Below are 11,221 nucleotides of genomic sequence, written 5' to 3' on the forward strand. Positions count from 1 at the left end.
GGTATCAATACCCATTTATATTCATGTAGAAAGCAAGGTATATAATGAAGTACTATTGCAGTATGGACTAACAATTTCATGACAATTTTCAGTAGCCTAATGTGCTCAAGAATTTTAAGGGAAGCATCGCACCAAATTATTCTGATTGTAAGATATTAGCATAGGAATAAAAGTATCATGAGATTGGACAATCAATTTGCAGTTTTGGTGATTGGGAATTACCAGCATATATTGAAAAGAAGAGCAACAGGTCGTCAAACCACATTGAAAACCTTAGGCAGCAAGTTAGATGTGGATTGTGGAGTAGAAGTGGCCTTTCTGGTTGATGTAAACTAAACTGTGGAGACAAAGCTATCAATTGAAGATGCTGTGGGACATTGTTCATAATGCTACTTGATAGCAATGATACATAATACCCTTTTAAACCACAAAATACATCAAAAGAGGGTGGAACAGAGTATAACAGAGTACAATACATCGGTGGTTGCCATTTCAATGTCAAAGCTTCAATTGTTCATAGAGCTGATGCATATGCATCAACAGTTAATTAAACAGCTAGTTAACAACGGCCAAACTTGATCGACATCCGATTGGACATCCTTGTAGACCTACATACAAAAACCCTGAGGTAGACATAGGAAAATTGGGCTAGCTAGCTGTTAGGAGTGACCGGAAACATAGAACATGTCACAATTCTCGTCCCATGAACATTGTCCCCGTTCGGGGAACACGGAAAAAATTTAGTCCCCATCTTATCAAAATATTTCATAAGTAACATATAGTGTTTCTCGATCCTGTTCTTTGAACTAACATCCCTGAAATTATATGTACGTTTGATAGAGGTCTTCTTAATCCAAATTTTATGGAAAATAATTCTCTAGAAAAAATAATTATATGATTAAAAATAATTATTTATAGTAAACTCTATAAAGAAAGTGATTATGTAGAGGAAGTGAATCAACGGAAGCTAATTTTTTTAGCTTTGTAATATCTAGTTAATTTTAAATAATCACTATTATAGAATTACTCTGAGAGTTAAAAACTACAAACTACTGTTTGATAAAATTCTCATTGATTCCAGTCCGGGAGCTAATTTAGGAGTCCCACACCTATGTGACTATGGTTAGGACAAACTACACGGGAGAAAAATTGTGATGAAGGTGAATCTTCCTACGGCTCACTAAAGAAGAGGAGTCAAAAAGAAAGGAGAAAATTCTGAAATTCACCTCAAGATTAGGAGAGGAATTTACAGGGCTTCGGCTGTTGCCGGCAGCTGTTGCGGGGGGGGGGGGGGTGTGGAAACGCTCCGGCGGCGTCGGGGGAGGCAGAAAGTGCTCCGCGATGGTGGTTTGGTCGAGCGTGCTGATCGACTACGGCAAGGTCGTAGACAGCCGTAAGTGCTCGAAAAGACCCCATGGTCGGAGATCGGCGGGCGCCGGCGGCTTCCTCATGGAACGACGGCGAGACCCGCCTCCGTCTGGAACAGGTGACGGATTCATTTCAGTACTTTGGGACGCCAGAAATTAGCAGGGAAAAGAAAAACTAGGCAAACTTAGCTATTCTGCAATCCTCGCCCACGGCCCAGGTACACTCGAACTCAAATTCTTTAAGGCCCATCTCGGCTTCATTTTGTGTGAGCCAATTGATTTTCCGTGACACGAGTGTTATCATAATCAAAGAGGCAACATTTTCAATGGCAAACCATCAATTTATTACATTTTGAGGCCCAATTAGTAAGCCCACCGTGAATTTTTGTAACCTAGCCCAACAGACCATAGACGACCACTGATAAAGTTATCAAACTTGCAAGCAGGGAGGGGAAAATCCTTGCAGCTCAAATAAAAGCAAGCGCTTTCAAGTTCACTCTCGGGCACTTGATCTATTACTTCCGATAAAGACATGAGAAGTATGATTGAAAGCACGCGCAGCGCGAAACCTTTGAAACCCCAACAATTCAAATGTGGTGGTACTAGTACTGCTATCAGATCAAAACCTTCGGAGTTTGACTTTACAATTATCTCTGTCAAGGTTGTTCAGAGACATGCATTGATAAGAAAGTATCTCAATGTCTTTCAGAAATAAAAGTCTGATTTAAATGACCTTAGTTTTATATGATGAATTGCAGACTACCTTATCAAACTGCATGCATGACAAGGAATGAATGAGGAAAAGAATGCAGCAATGTTTCAATTGCCACCTATTATATGATCAAACAGCAATTTCAGTTGAACTGGGCACTTCAGATGAACAGCCTAGGAAAATAAGTCTTCAGGTAATCACAAACAACTGTCAATATTTTGCTGCAGTAGAACTTCTACACAGAAATTTATGTAGCATGTTAGACAATTTTCATGTTTCAAATTAAATTGAGATGTCCAACACCTCAAGCAGATAAAAACCTAGAAATGAAAAGATGAGATGCATTTCAGTTAAAAATATGAAAATGCACTCGTTTATTTTTCATCATACTTATCATAAAACCTTGAACTTGTGATAGCTGGTTGAGATTTCCTAGATTTTCATACTAGAATATCTGAAAACACTGCAATTGTGTCACAGATTTACCCACAGGATTGAATCACAAAAGAAGGCTGTACTGTAAATTATCTGAATTTGTATCATTGTAGCATAGAGGATGAACACGACCAATTACTTCTTTGCAACAATAATAGCACATTGTTTTGAGATAGCATCCTATCCTCTATGCGGAACATACAAGGTGCTCAAGAGCATTGATCCAAACCATTGTGGAAACGAAGCTCTAAAGTAGCTAACTACCTGAACCATGTGGAGCAGGAGATATAGCATAGCTGATATTTCTCTGTACAATGATCAACTGTGTAAGGTTATTAAAGCACTGCAAATAAAGATCATGAACAACACAGTATAGGTTTTCAGTCATTTACACTAACAAAAAGGAAATGGAATAAAGGATGTTTCACTACTTCAGCATATACTTGTAGCAGATATGAACATATCTGCTCTTAAGATGGCTTCGTACAAACAAGAGCAGGCTTGCTGCTTGAAGCTTTGCATACTAGATAAAGGTACTTGTTATGAACTTATAGAATTTCAAGAGAGTTAATGATACAGAATTGAGTGCAACAAATGTTTATGCAGATATAAAATACAAATAGCCATTCTATTAGATAAAGAAAACCAGTAAGCAAATATACCTTGCCCCCTCTATGTTAGAATCAGGTTTGCATCTGAATCTATAGATCTATCATTTGCTAATGAGGCAGTTAAAACAGCGGGAGATTCCTCACTTCTCAATTTCTGAAGACTTGATCATTGGGCAGCTAAAAGCTAGCAAAGCAGAATGCTTGTCAGGCTGCTCTCCCTACATTAGCGAACTACTGAGGAAGATATATTTCCTGTGCCACAAGGCATCAAGCTCCTTTACTTAGAGAGAATCAACCCTGAGGCTCCCATCTCGGAACCTTAGAATCATCCACATTATACAAGCTCATTTCATCACAGCTTCTCCGTTAACCGAATCATGAAAGAGCTGATAGCAACAACGTCAAGAACAATCCATGATGACTCAAACATGTCATGGAAATAGTCTGCACCGATCTCCTCTGCCGCTGATCTGAACGCATTACCAAACGCATTGCCCTGAACAGCCCCAAGCCTTGGCTTTCCACATACCCCGACAACCAGCACCTTCTCGGGCTCCTTTGCCAAGCAAGCACAGATAAGTGGTTTCATCCTCGCACCCCTCTCCTTCAGGGCGTCCATCAGGAAGAAACAGAATTTGGTAAGCGCCTGCGGGTGGCACAGCTTATTCGTGTCCACTGGGTCATCAAGCTTCACCCACCGAAACTTCTTCGCACTCCGTATAAACCCTGTCTTGGTAATCGCCGAGCTTCCTTGCCTCAATATAGCCCTCTGTATCTCAATCGCAGACTGCATCCCTTTCCGCAACTGATCCACATTACTCAATGACAGTGCTGCGTATGCAACCCAAAACTGCTCAGCAGCAGATGGCTCCTTTGAGTCCTTTGACTCGGAATTCAGCGACTCGAGCAAAGCTGTGACGCCATACACAACATCGGCAGCAGACACCTTGGATCTGTATCCATGCACCCTCAAGAAGCTCCGGTAGTAGAACTCAGTGAGCCCATACTCAGGCAGGAACCTGTCAAACTCATCCCTCATCTTGCGCTTGACCTCCATGCTCATGTACTGGAAATTCTTCTGGCAATCAGCAAGCGGGAAACCCATCCTCGCCAGCAGCAGCTTGAGCTTCTTGAGGCCATTGTCGCTCCACGTCTTGAGCTTCGTGGCGACATAGGAGGAGCAGAGCATGGAGTCGAACAAGCTCCACTCCCGCAGCAGCATCAGCCTTGGCTCGTCCTCGTAGGCGATGCGGGAGGTCTCCGGCGCCCGGATCTTGGTGCCGTCTTTGAGCGTGACCACCGACCCGACGCCGGACGGGTCAAGGTTGCCCGAACCGTTGATGTACTGCTCGAGCTCCATGACGGCGGCCTGGTAGCGCTCGTTGGTGATGCGCTCGTGGACGAACTGATCGGTGAGGGAGACGCAGGCGAGCCAGAGGAGCTCGTTGGTGTTCTTGCGCATCGCGTGGGCGAGCTCGTACATGAGGCACCCCGACGGCTTGCCGTGGAAGGTGCCGAGCCGGTAGTACGCCCTCCGCAGCTTCCCGAACAGGCCCACCGGGTCGCCGTCCGTCTCCGCGTCATCGGAGAGGCGCCGCCTCTTCCTCCTGCCGCCGTCCTCGGCGTCCGAATCCGAGTCCGAGGCATCGGAGTCCTCGTCCTCGTCTGGGACGCGGAGGTAGTCGTCCGCGTCCCCCTCGGCGGCGAGGTCGGACGCGTCGGCGAGTGAGGAGACGTCGAAGTCGTACGACAGATCGGCGGTGTGCTCGTCGTCGGCGGTGAATAGCACGACGACGCGGTCGTTGGCCGCGCAGAGGTTGTGCAGGTGGACGGGGCGGTGGGAGTCGACGACGAAGGCGGTGGCGGCGGGGGGCAGCATGGCCCGGAGGTCGCGGTGCGCTCCCCAGTTGATGAGGAGGAGGCAGAGCGGGTTGTTGTTGGAGGAGAAGGAGGCGAGGAGGGACGCGGCGGCGGAGGCGGAGGCGACGGGGTAGATGGAGAAGCGGATGGAGTCGGCGGAGAGGACGTGGGCGAGGGCCTTGAGCGCGCAGAGGGAGTCGGCGTCGGCGGCGGAGGGGAGGATCAGGAGTGGGGAGGAGGACGCGGCGGCGGATGCGGCGGCGCGGAGGCGGGCGTAGAAGGAGTCGACGCGCAGCTGGCGCACCATTGCCGCATCAAGAGCAAGAGCAGAATCGAAATCGAATTGGAGGTGGAGAGGGAGAGGGATCTGGGCTGGGAATGGAGGGAGGGCTTTGGAATTGGATTTGGATTTGGGTGCTTGGCGGGGGGATTGAATTTGGAATTTCGGTTCGGGAGGGAAGCCTAGTGATATCGGATTTTGAGACAGGGTGCCGCCTGCCACGTGGGCCCACCATATTTCTAGCCCAAACTATTTGGGCTCACTACTCCGCAGGGTTTCAAAATGAATCATTAACAGCTCGATATTCACGGTTATCGATCAATTCGTTGTGCTTCGCATTTAGAAATTCATCGGTTTTCGGTTAAATTCAAAATTAAAAAAATTAAAAATTTGACAAAATTCGATCAAATTCTACCGAATTACTATCGAAAACCGCGAATATCGAAGGAATCGCCAGGGGTCGGTAATCGGTCTTGAATTGAATTTTGAAACCATGCTACTCCGAGGGGCTCCAGCTTGCCTGACGACATTTGTTGTGGCTCATTACTGTAGCAAACTTATGTGGACCAAGAAGAGGAGGAGGAGGAAGAAGTTGGCGGCGGCGGCGGCGGCGGCGTCAGAAATGGTCAGGTTTTTGCATCATTGGCAAGCCCACTCGCAACGCAAGCAATACCGCCTCAACTTGGATCAGCTCCAAGGAAATGCATGTTTTGGTTTGATCCGGTCCATATGTTAACAACCTAAATTTGGGCCTTCTACAATACATCCTCTTGTATATCTTGAAAAAATAGTGTGAACGAATCTTGGATGTGCATGTAGGAAGTGGCTATTTGGTTCACCAAATTTTAGTGAGTCCAAATGCTGTTAAACAACAGATAGAAAGGCATTCGCCATGTTGAGACTTGATATATCTATGTTTAGACAAAATTTATCAATAAGTTATACTAGAGTATCATGTTCATGTTTTATACCAATAAACCGATATTGACAAAATATTATTTTTGACTGAATATAGATTCAAAAGTAATTAGTATACGATTAAATGTGAATACGTTTGGTTAAGTTTGAATCTTTTTTTCTATTTTAAATTGAAATGTAAAATCTACTCACGTTGCAACTAACCCTGACATGCTAATGCTAATTCTTCTTTTAAGGAAGAATCAATTATGATTAGTCTATTTTTCATGTACACGTATATTACTTCTATTTGGAGACACATATTTAATGCAAATGTATGGTATGCAAAAACCGAATTAGCTCTTAGAGAGTCAATAGTAACATATTACCCCTTGCAAGGTAGGAGATCACCTGACCGTTAGATGAAATGAAACCAACAGCCCTTATTAAAAGTGATGTACCCTAAAATTCCCCCCTAAATTTTAGCATTTCATATTGTTGTCACATATATAGACATACTGGATCCTGTTTGGATGAGCATTACACGTCGCCTGCATGCCTGATTCAATTAACCCCCTATGGTTTGGTCACCTGTCGTCTTTCTTCCCTACGGACAAGTTCAGGAAGCCAGCTACAGTAGCAGCAAAACGAACCTTGAGCAGAATAACAGGGGAGGAACGGGGAAACAAAGCTACGTTGTACCGTCCATGGATGAACACCAAGTCATGAGAGGATTAGTGTGGAAGCGCGAGGGGGCCGGCTCCGTGGATATAGAGCTGGAGATGGTCCATGGCGATCTCAACAGAGCTCTAGGACACGGCGTCGACGACCATCCAATTGCAGCTTTTTTCGAGATCACCCACAGAACCAGCAGGATCGGAGTGTGGCGGAGGGGTCCGGCGGGGAGCATTGGGCTCTGCACAAGCCAGTCAACCAGGGCGTCGACACCATCAGACGTGGGGAGGCCGGACGCCGATCGGCGCCAGAAATCAGCAAGGCGGAGGCAGCTAGCGAAGAGGGGTCCGCGTGCTTAACAACCTAGCTAAATTGGGTCTACAGCGCCGTAGAGGTAATACTACAAACTACAACCAAAGCGGCTCACAAGATCGATAACTCGTTGCCTCGTGTAAGCTTGAATGCCGACGATAGAAATAATCTGAGAGAGCAACTCTGGCGCCACCCACTCAAATAAATCAACAAAATCATGGCACCGAAAATCCAATTTAGATATATCTTCTTCGATCATACAAATTGATTATAACCAGTATTACCATCAAGAAAACTAATTATTCAATGATGCTTAACATTTCGGCTATAAGTATAGAATATTCATTTTTAAGAGTAACCTTATTCAAATCTCTAAAATCAATACAAACTCGTAACTTAACGCTACTCTTCTTTTCAACCGGGACGATGTTAGAAAACTAATCTGCATACCTGCAACATCTTATAAATCCAGTTTTTAATAATTGGTCTATTTCTTCTTTGATCCGATCATATATATTAGGATTAAACATTTTAGGTGGCTGCTTATAAGGCCTAAATTCTATTTTAATAGGCAACTGATGTTCTACCAACTCTTGATCAAGTCTCGACATCTCATGACATTTCCAAACAAAACAATCAGCATACTCTTTAAGCAACTCGATCACTTTAGCCTTATAATCGGCTTTCAAAATTTTGTTTACAAACATCGTTCTTAGAATATTACCATCACCTATATCAACTTCTTCTAATGGATCGACCGACGAGAAACCTGGACCTAACTTATCTAACTCATCTAAATCTTCGATGGCTTCACAAATATCATTCTTATTTGACCGATATTGCTCCATCACTTTTATAACCATTCTAAATATTTATCTCTACTCATTGATACATTACATTATTGAGACGATTATCACAAGTCGACTTTACAACCATGGGTACAAATCCATCCTTGAAGACACTAAGAAAATCATAATATGAAAAATCAAGATCCGATAAGCACTTAGCATTGTCACATTTCCAATCAACCGAAGCATCGGCCAAAGCAACATGGGTCGAAGTATCAGCATGTATGATTTTCACATCATCATCATCCACCCATTAAATTAAAAATTGGTGCAAGGTAGAAGGAATACAATTATTTGTATGAATCTAATCACGTCCAAGAATAACACTATAATTACCTTGCACCTCCACGACGAAGAAAGCGGTTGACAATGTCTTGCTTCCAATAGTAAGCTCCATAGAGATAACATATTTGGTCTCATTAGAATCACTCGCAAATCCATTGAGTACCAAATTAGTCTTCATTAATTCATTATCATCTCTATCAAGCTTCTTAAAAATTAAATATGGCATCAAATTTACTATAGCTCTGCCATCAACAAACATTCTAAAATCGGCTTCCCATTAATATGACCTTTAACATACAATGGCTCCAAGTGCCGATCTGTTTCCTTTGGCTTATTAAAAATAGCTTCTTTTGGCCCTAAATTCAATTGAGCCATTTTACCTTCATCCATAGCACGAAATTCTGAAGTTAACATAAAAACCATATCGACATACATACCTTCGGTTGGTAAAGCATTATTAGTATGCACCAACGAATCACCATAATCGAGCAATTCTTCATCCTCCTTGTCATCTTGTATAGATGTCAGTGTTGTTATTGGTGAAAGAGCTGCTATAACTTCTAACTTTGGTCTCAATACTTGCTTTACGAGTTGCATTGGTTTAACTTTATTGAAAGTGTCATCCCACAATTTTTCAACTTGCTGTTCTATTAATTCTTGCTTGCATAGGCGTAAATCTTCTCTTTTTTATGTGAGATAAGCCAAAGAGACACCACCTCGGCTGTAGATATTAGAAAGTGGCTTGCTAGCTGCTACTTGCTTCATGATTATTAGCCTTTGGAATAACATGGACATCAGTAGGTACATTTTTAGATTTGACCAATTTATTGCTAATAAAAATCGATCATTTGCCAAGCTCTTCGGGTAACCGCTTTCATTGAACTGATCTCAATAATATCAGTAGCAGTGGTCCTTACTTCATCAATATTAAAATCTAAATTTTGAATAGAAACTCCACTCTCCTTGACCCGATATTCTTTCCTCACATTTTTAGAATGTCTAACATCACTAAACCGATTTGTATGACCCAATCGGTCATGAACAACATGTGATAATCTATCAAACACCGGCCTACGTGGTGTTGTCCACCTCAGCTGAAACAGAGAAAAATGCATAGGAAGAGGAGACATCCACATACCGTTATAACCCTAAGTCAGACAATGAGGAAAAGGCATCGAAGGAGGCACCCATGGCCATGGCGCCAGCCCAAGTGGTAGGTAAATAGCAGCAACACGGTCTTCCTTTGGTTGATGATGATCATGCACTTCTTGTTTCAAATGTGATCTTGACCACTTGAGACTATTTGGCCGATTCACATGAGTTTGGATGGCCTTATCTTCCTCATATTTAGACAAAAATTGCTTGAAAGTGGGCTTAAGCTTTTCAACTTGGTCACATATATTTGCTTCATTAACCTTCCACTTGTCAACCTCCGGGCTTTTTGGTTTTATCATTCTTGGCTTAGCATTGTTATACCCGTCAGTTGAAGTGTTCACCACAATCTTGATTGATTATTTGCCTTCGGGAGTCTTCTCAAGTAACACTTCTCTTAACAAGTTTTTGTTCTCCCCCAAAGGTTTAGACCTTTCTTCACCAATGATTATATTTTTTTCCTTTAGTTGGTTCGGCTTGAGCTGGCTAAATTAACATGATCTTGTCTTGCAGATTAATGACATTAACTAGGAATTGTTGCTTATCCACTTGTATCTCCGTATATTTCAATCGTCCTTTATTAATGACTGATTGAATATGTCGACAAAAAATATTGCAATCGTTAGTAGCATGAGAATAAGAATTATGTAATTTACAATAAGCTTGCCTCTTTAACTCTTCTAATGGTAGAATTACTTGACCATAAGATAGCTTAATTTGTTTTCTTTGCAGCAAGTAATCAAAAATTATATCACACTTTGCTACATCAAAGTGAATTTAATTTCTTCTTGCCGATTCTTGGGAGGTATCGGCGTAAGAGCGGAGCAAACGAATGGTTTAGACTTATAAGACTAAGCCCATTCGGCCACACATACATTAACGTCATCATCGTTCGAATTTTTAGATTCATACTCAAGCATGTGAACATTAGGACGATCGACTCTTACTTCATCACTTGATTTTTGAAATTTTCTAGACTCTTTAGCCCGACTTTTTTATACCAAGGCTCTTTGCAAGACTTGACTAACATCTTAAAAATTATATCCTTATAGTTTTTCCTTGAGATGATATAATAACCCTGAATAAACTAATTCTGCTAAATCTTTTTTAGAAAGTGTCAAGTTAAAACATCGGTTCTTTGTATCTCTAAACCTCCTAATAAAATTAGCAACAAGTTCATTGTACTTTTACTTAACCGATGTTAAATGTGAAAGTCTCAATTCAGTATCAACACCACAAAAATATTCATGGATTTTTTTCTTCTAATTCAGACCACACATAAACCGAATTGGGAGCAAGAGATGCAAACTAAGTAAAAGCAATTACATGTAATTGTAAAGGAAATAATCTAATTTTTAGCACATCATTAGAACTAACTTCACCTAATTATGCAAGAAATTGGCCTACATGCTCCCTAGTTATCATATTATCTTCCCCGGTAAACTTTACAAAATCAATAACTTTAAAATCACGGGGATATAATATTGTGTCATAGTGTTCAGGATATTGCTTTTGGTATGTACGAGCTTTTTCTCCTAACCTCTAAGCTGAATTGTTCCTTTAGCACAATAGCTACTTGTTCTAGCATGGTTTCGGTGCAATCGGCCACAATCTAATTAGGGTTAGCTATTGACTCAAACGGTGGTGTAGGTACATTCGGCACATAAGATGCGATAGGAGGTGGCATGGTAAAATTTTATTCAGGTATCGGCCCATAAGGGATTCCCGATCCTTGTGACGGTAAGGTGGAATACTATATGCTACGGTTTGATAAAAGACGCTTGCAC

At 42.2% G+C, this 11,221-nt stretch overlaps 1 protein-coding gene and 1 long non-coding RNA gene across 2 annotated transcripts; both read right to left on the reverse strand.

Moving 5' to 3' along the window:
• Positions 1-328: 328 nt before the first annotated feature.
• On the reverse strand, positions 329-1,506 carry LOC133906733 (uncharacterized). Its single transcript, XR_009907836.1, has 2 exons — positions 1,227-1,506; positions 329-608 (listed from the first exon to the last, which is right to left on the reverse strand). It is a non-coding gene; the product is annotated as an uncharacterized LOC133906733 (long non-coding RNA).
• A 1,529-nt stretch (positions 1,507-3,035) lies between these two features.
• On the reverse strand, positions 3,036-5,429 carry LOC133906368 (uncharacterized). Its single transcript, XM_062348246.1, has one exon. It carries the CDS (start codon positions 5,290-5,292, stop codon positions 3,478-3,480), a length of 1,815 nt encoding a protein of 604 aa, XP_062204230.1. The 5' UTR covers positions 5,293-5,429; the 3' UTR covers positions 3,036-3,477.
• Positions 5,430-11,221: the final 5,792 nt, after the last annotated feature.

This window comes from Phragmites australis, chromosome 23, assembly GCF_958298935.1.
Source record: "Phragmites australis chromosome 23, lpPhrAust1.1, whole genome shotgun sequence".
NCBI classification, from domain to species: domain Eukaryota; kingdom Viridiplantae; phylum Streptophyta; class Magnoliopsida; order Poales; family Poaceae; genus Phragmites; species Phragmites australis.

Bases quoted from the DNA above. Each gene is read 5' to 3' on its own strand.
- LOC133906368 (XM_062348246.1), bottom strand. From the start codon at position 5,292: ATGGTGCGCCAGCTGCGCGTCGACTCCTTCTACGCCCGCCTCCGCGCC.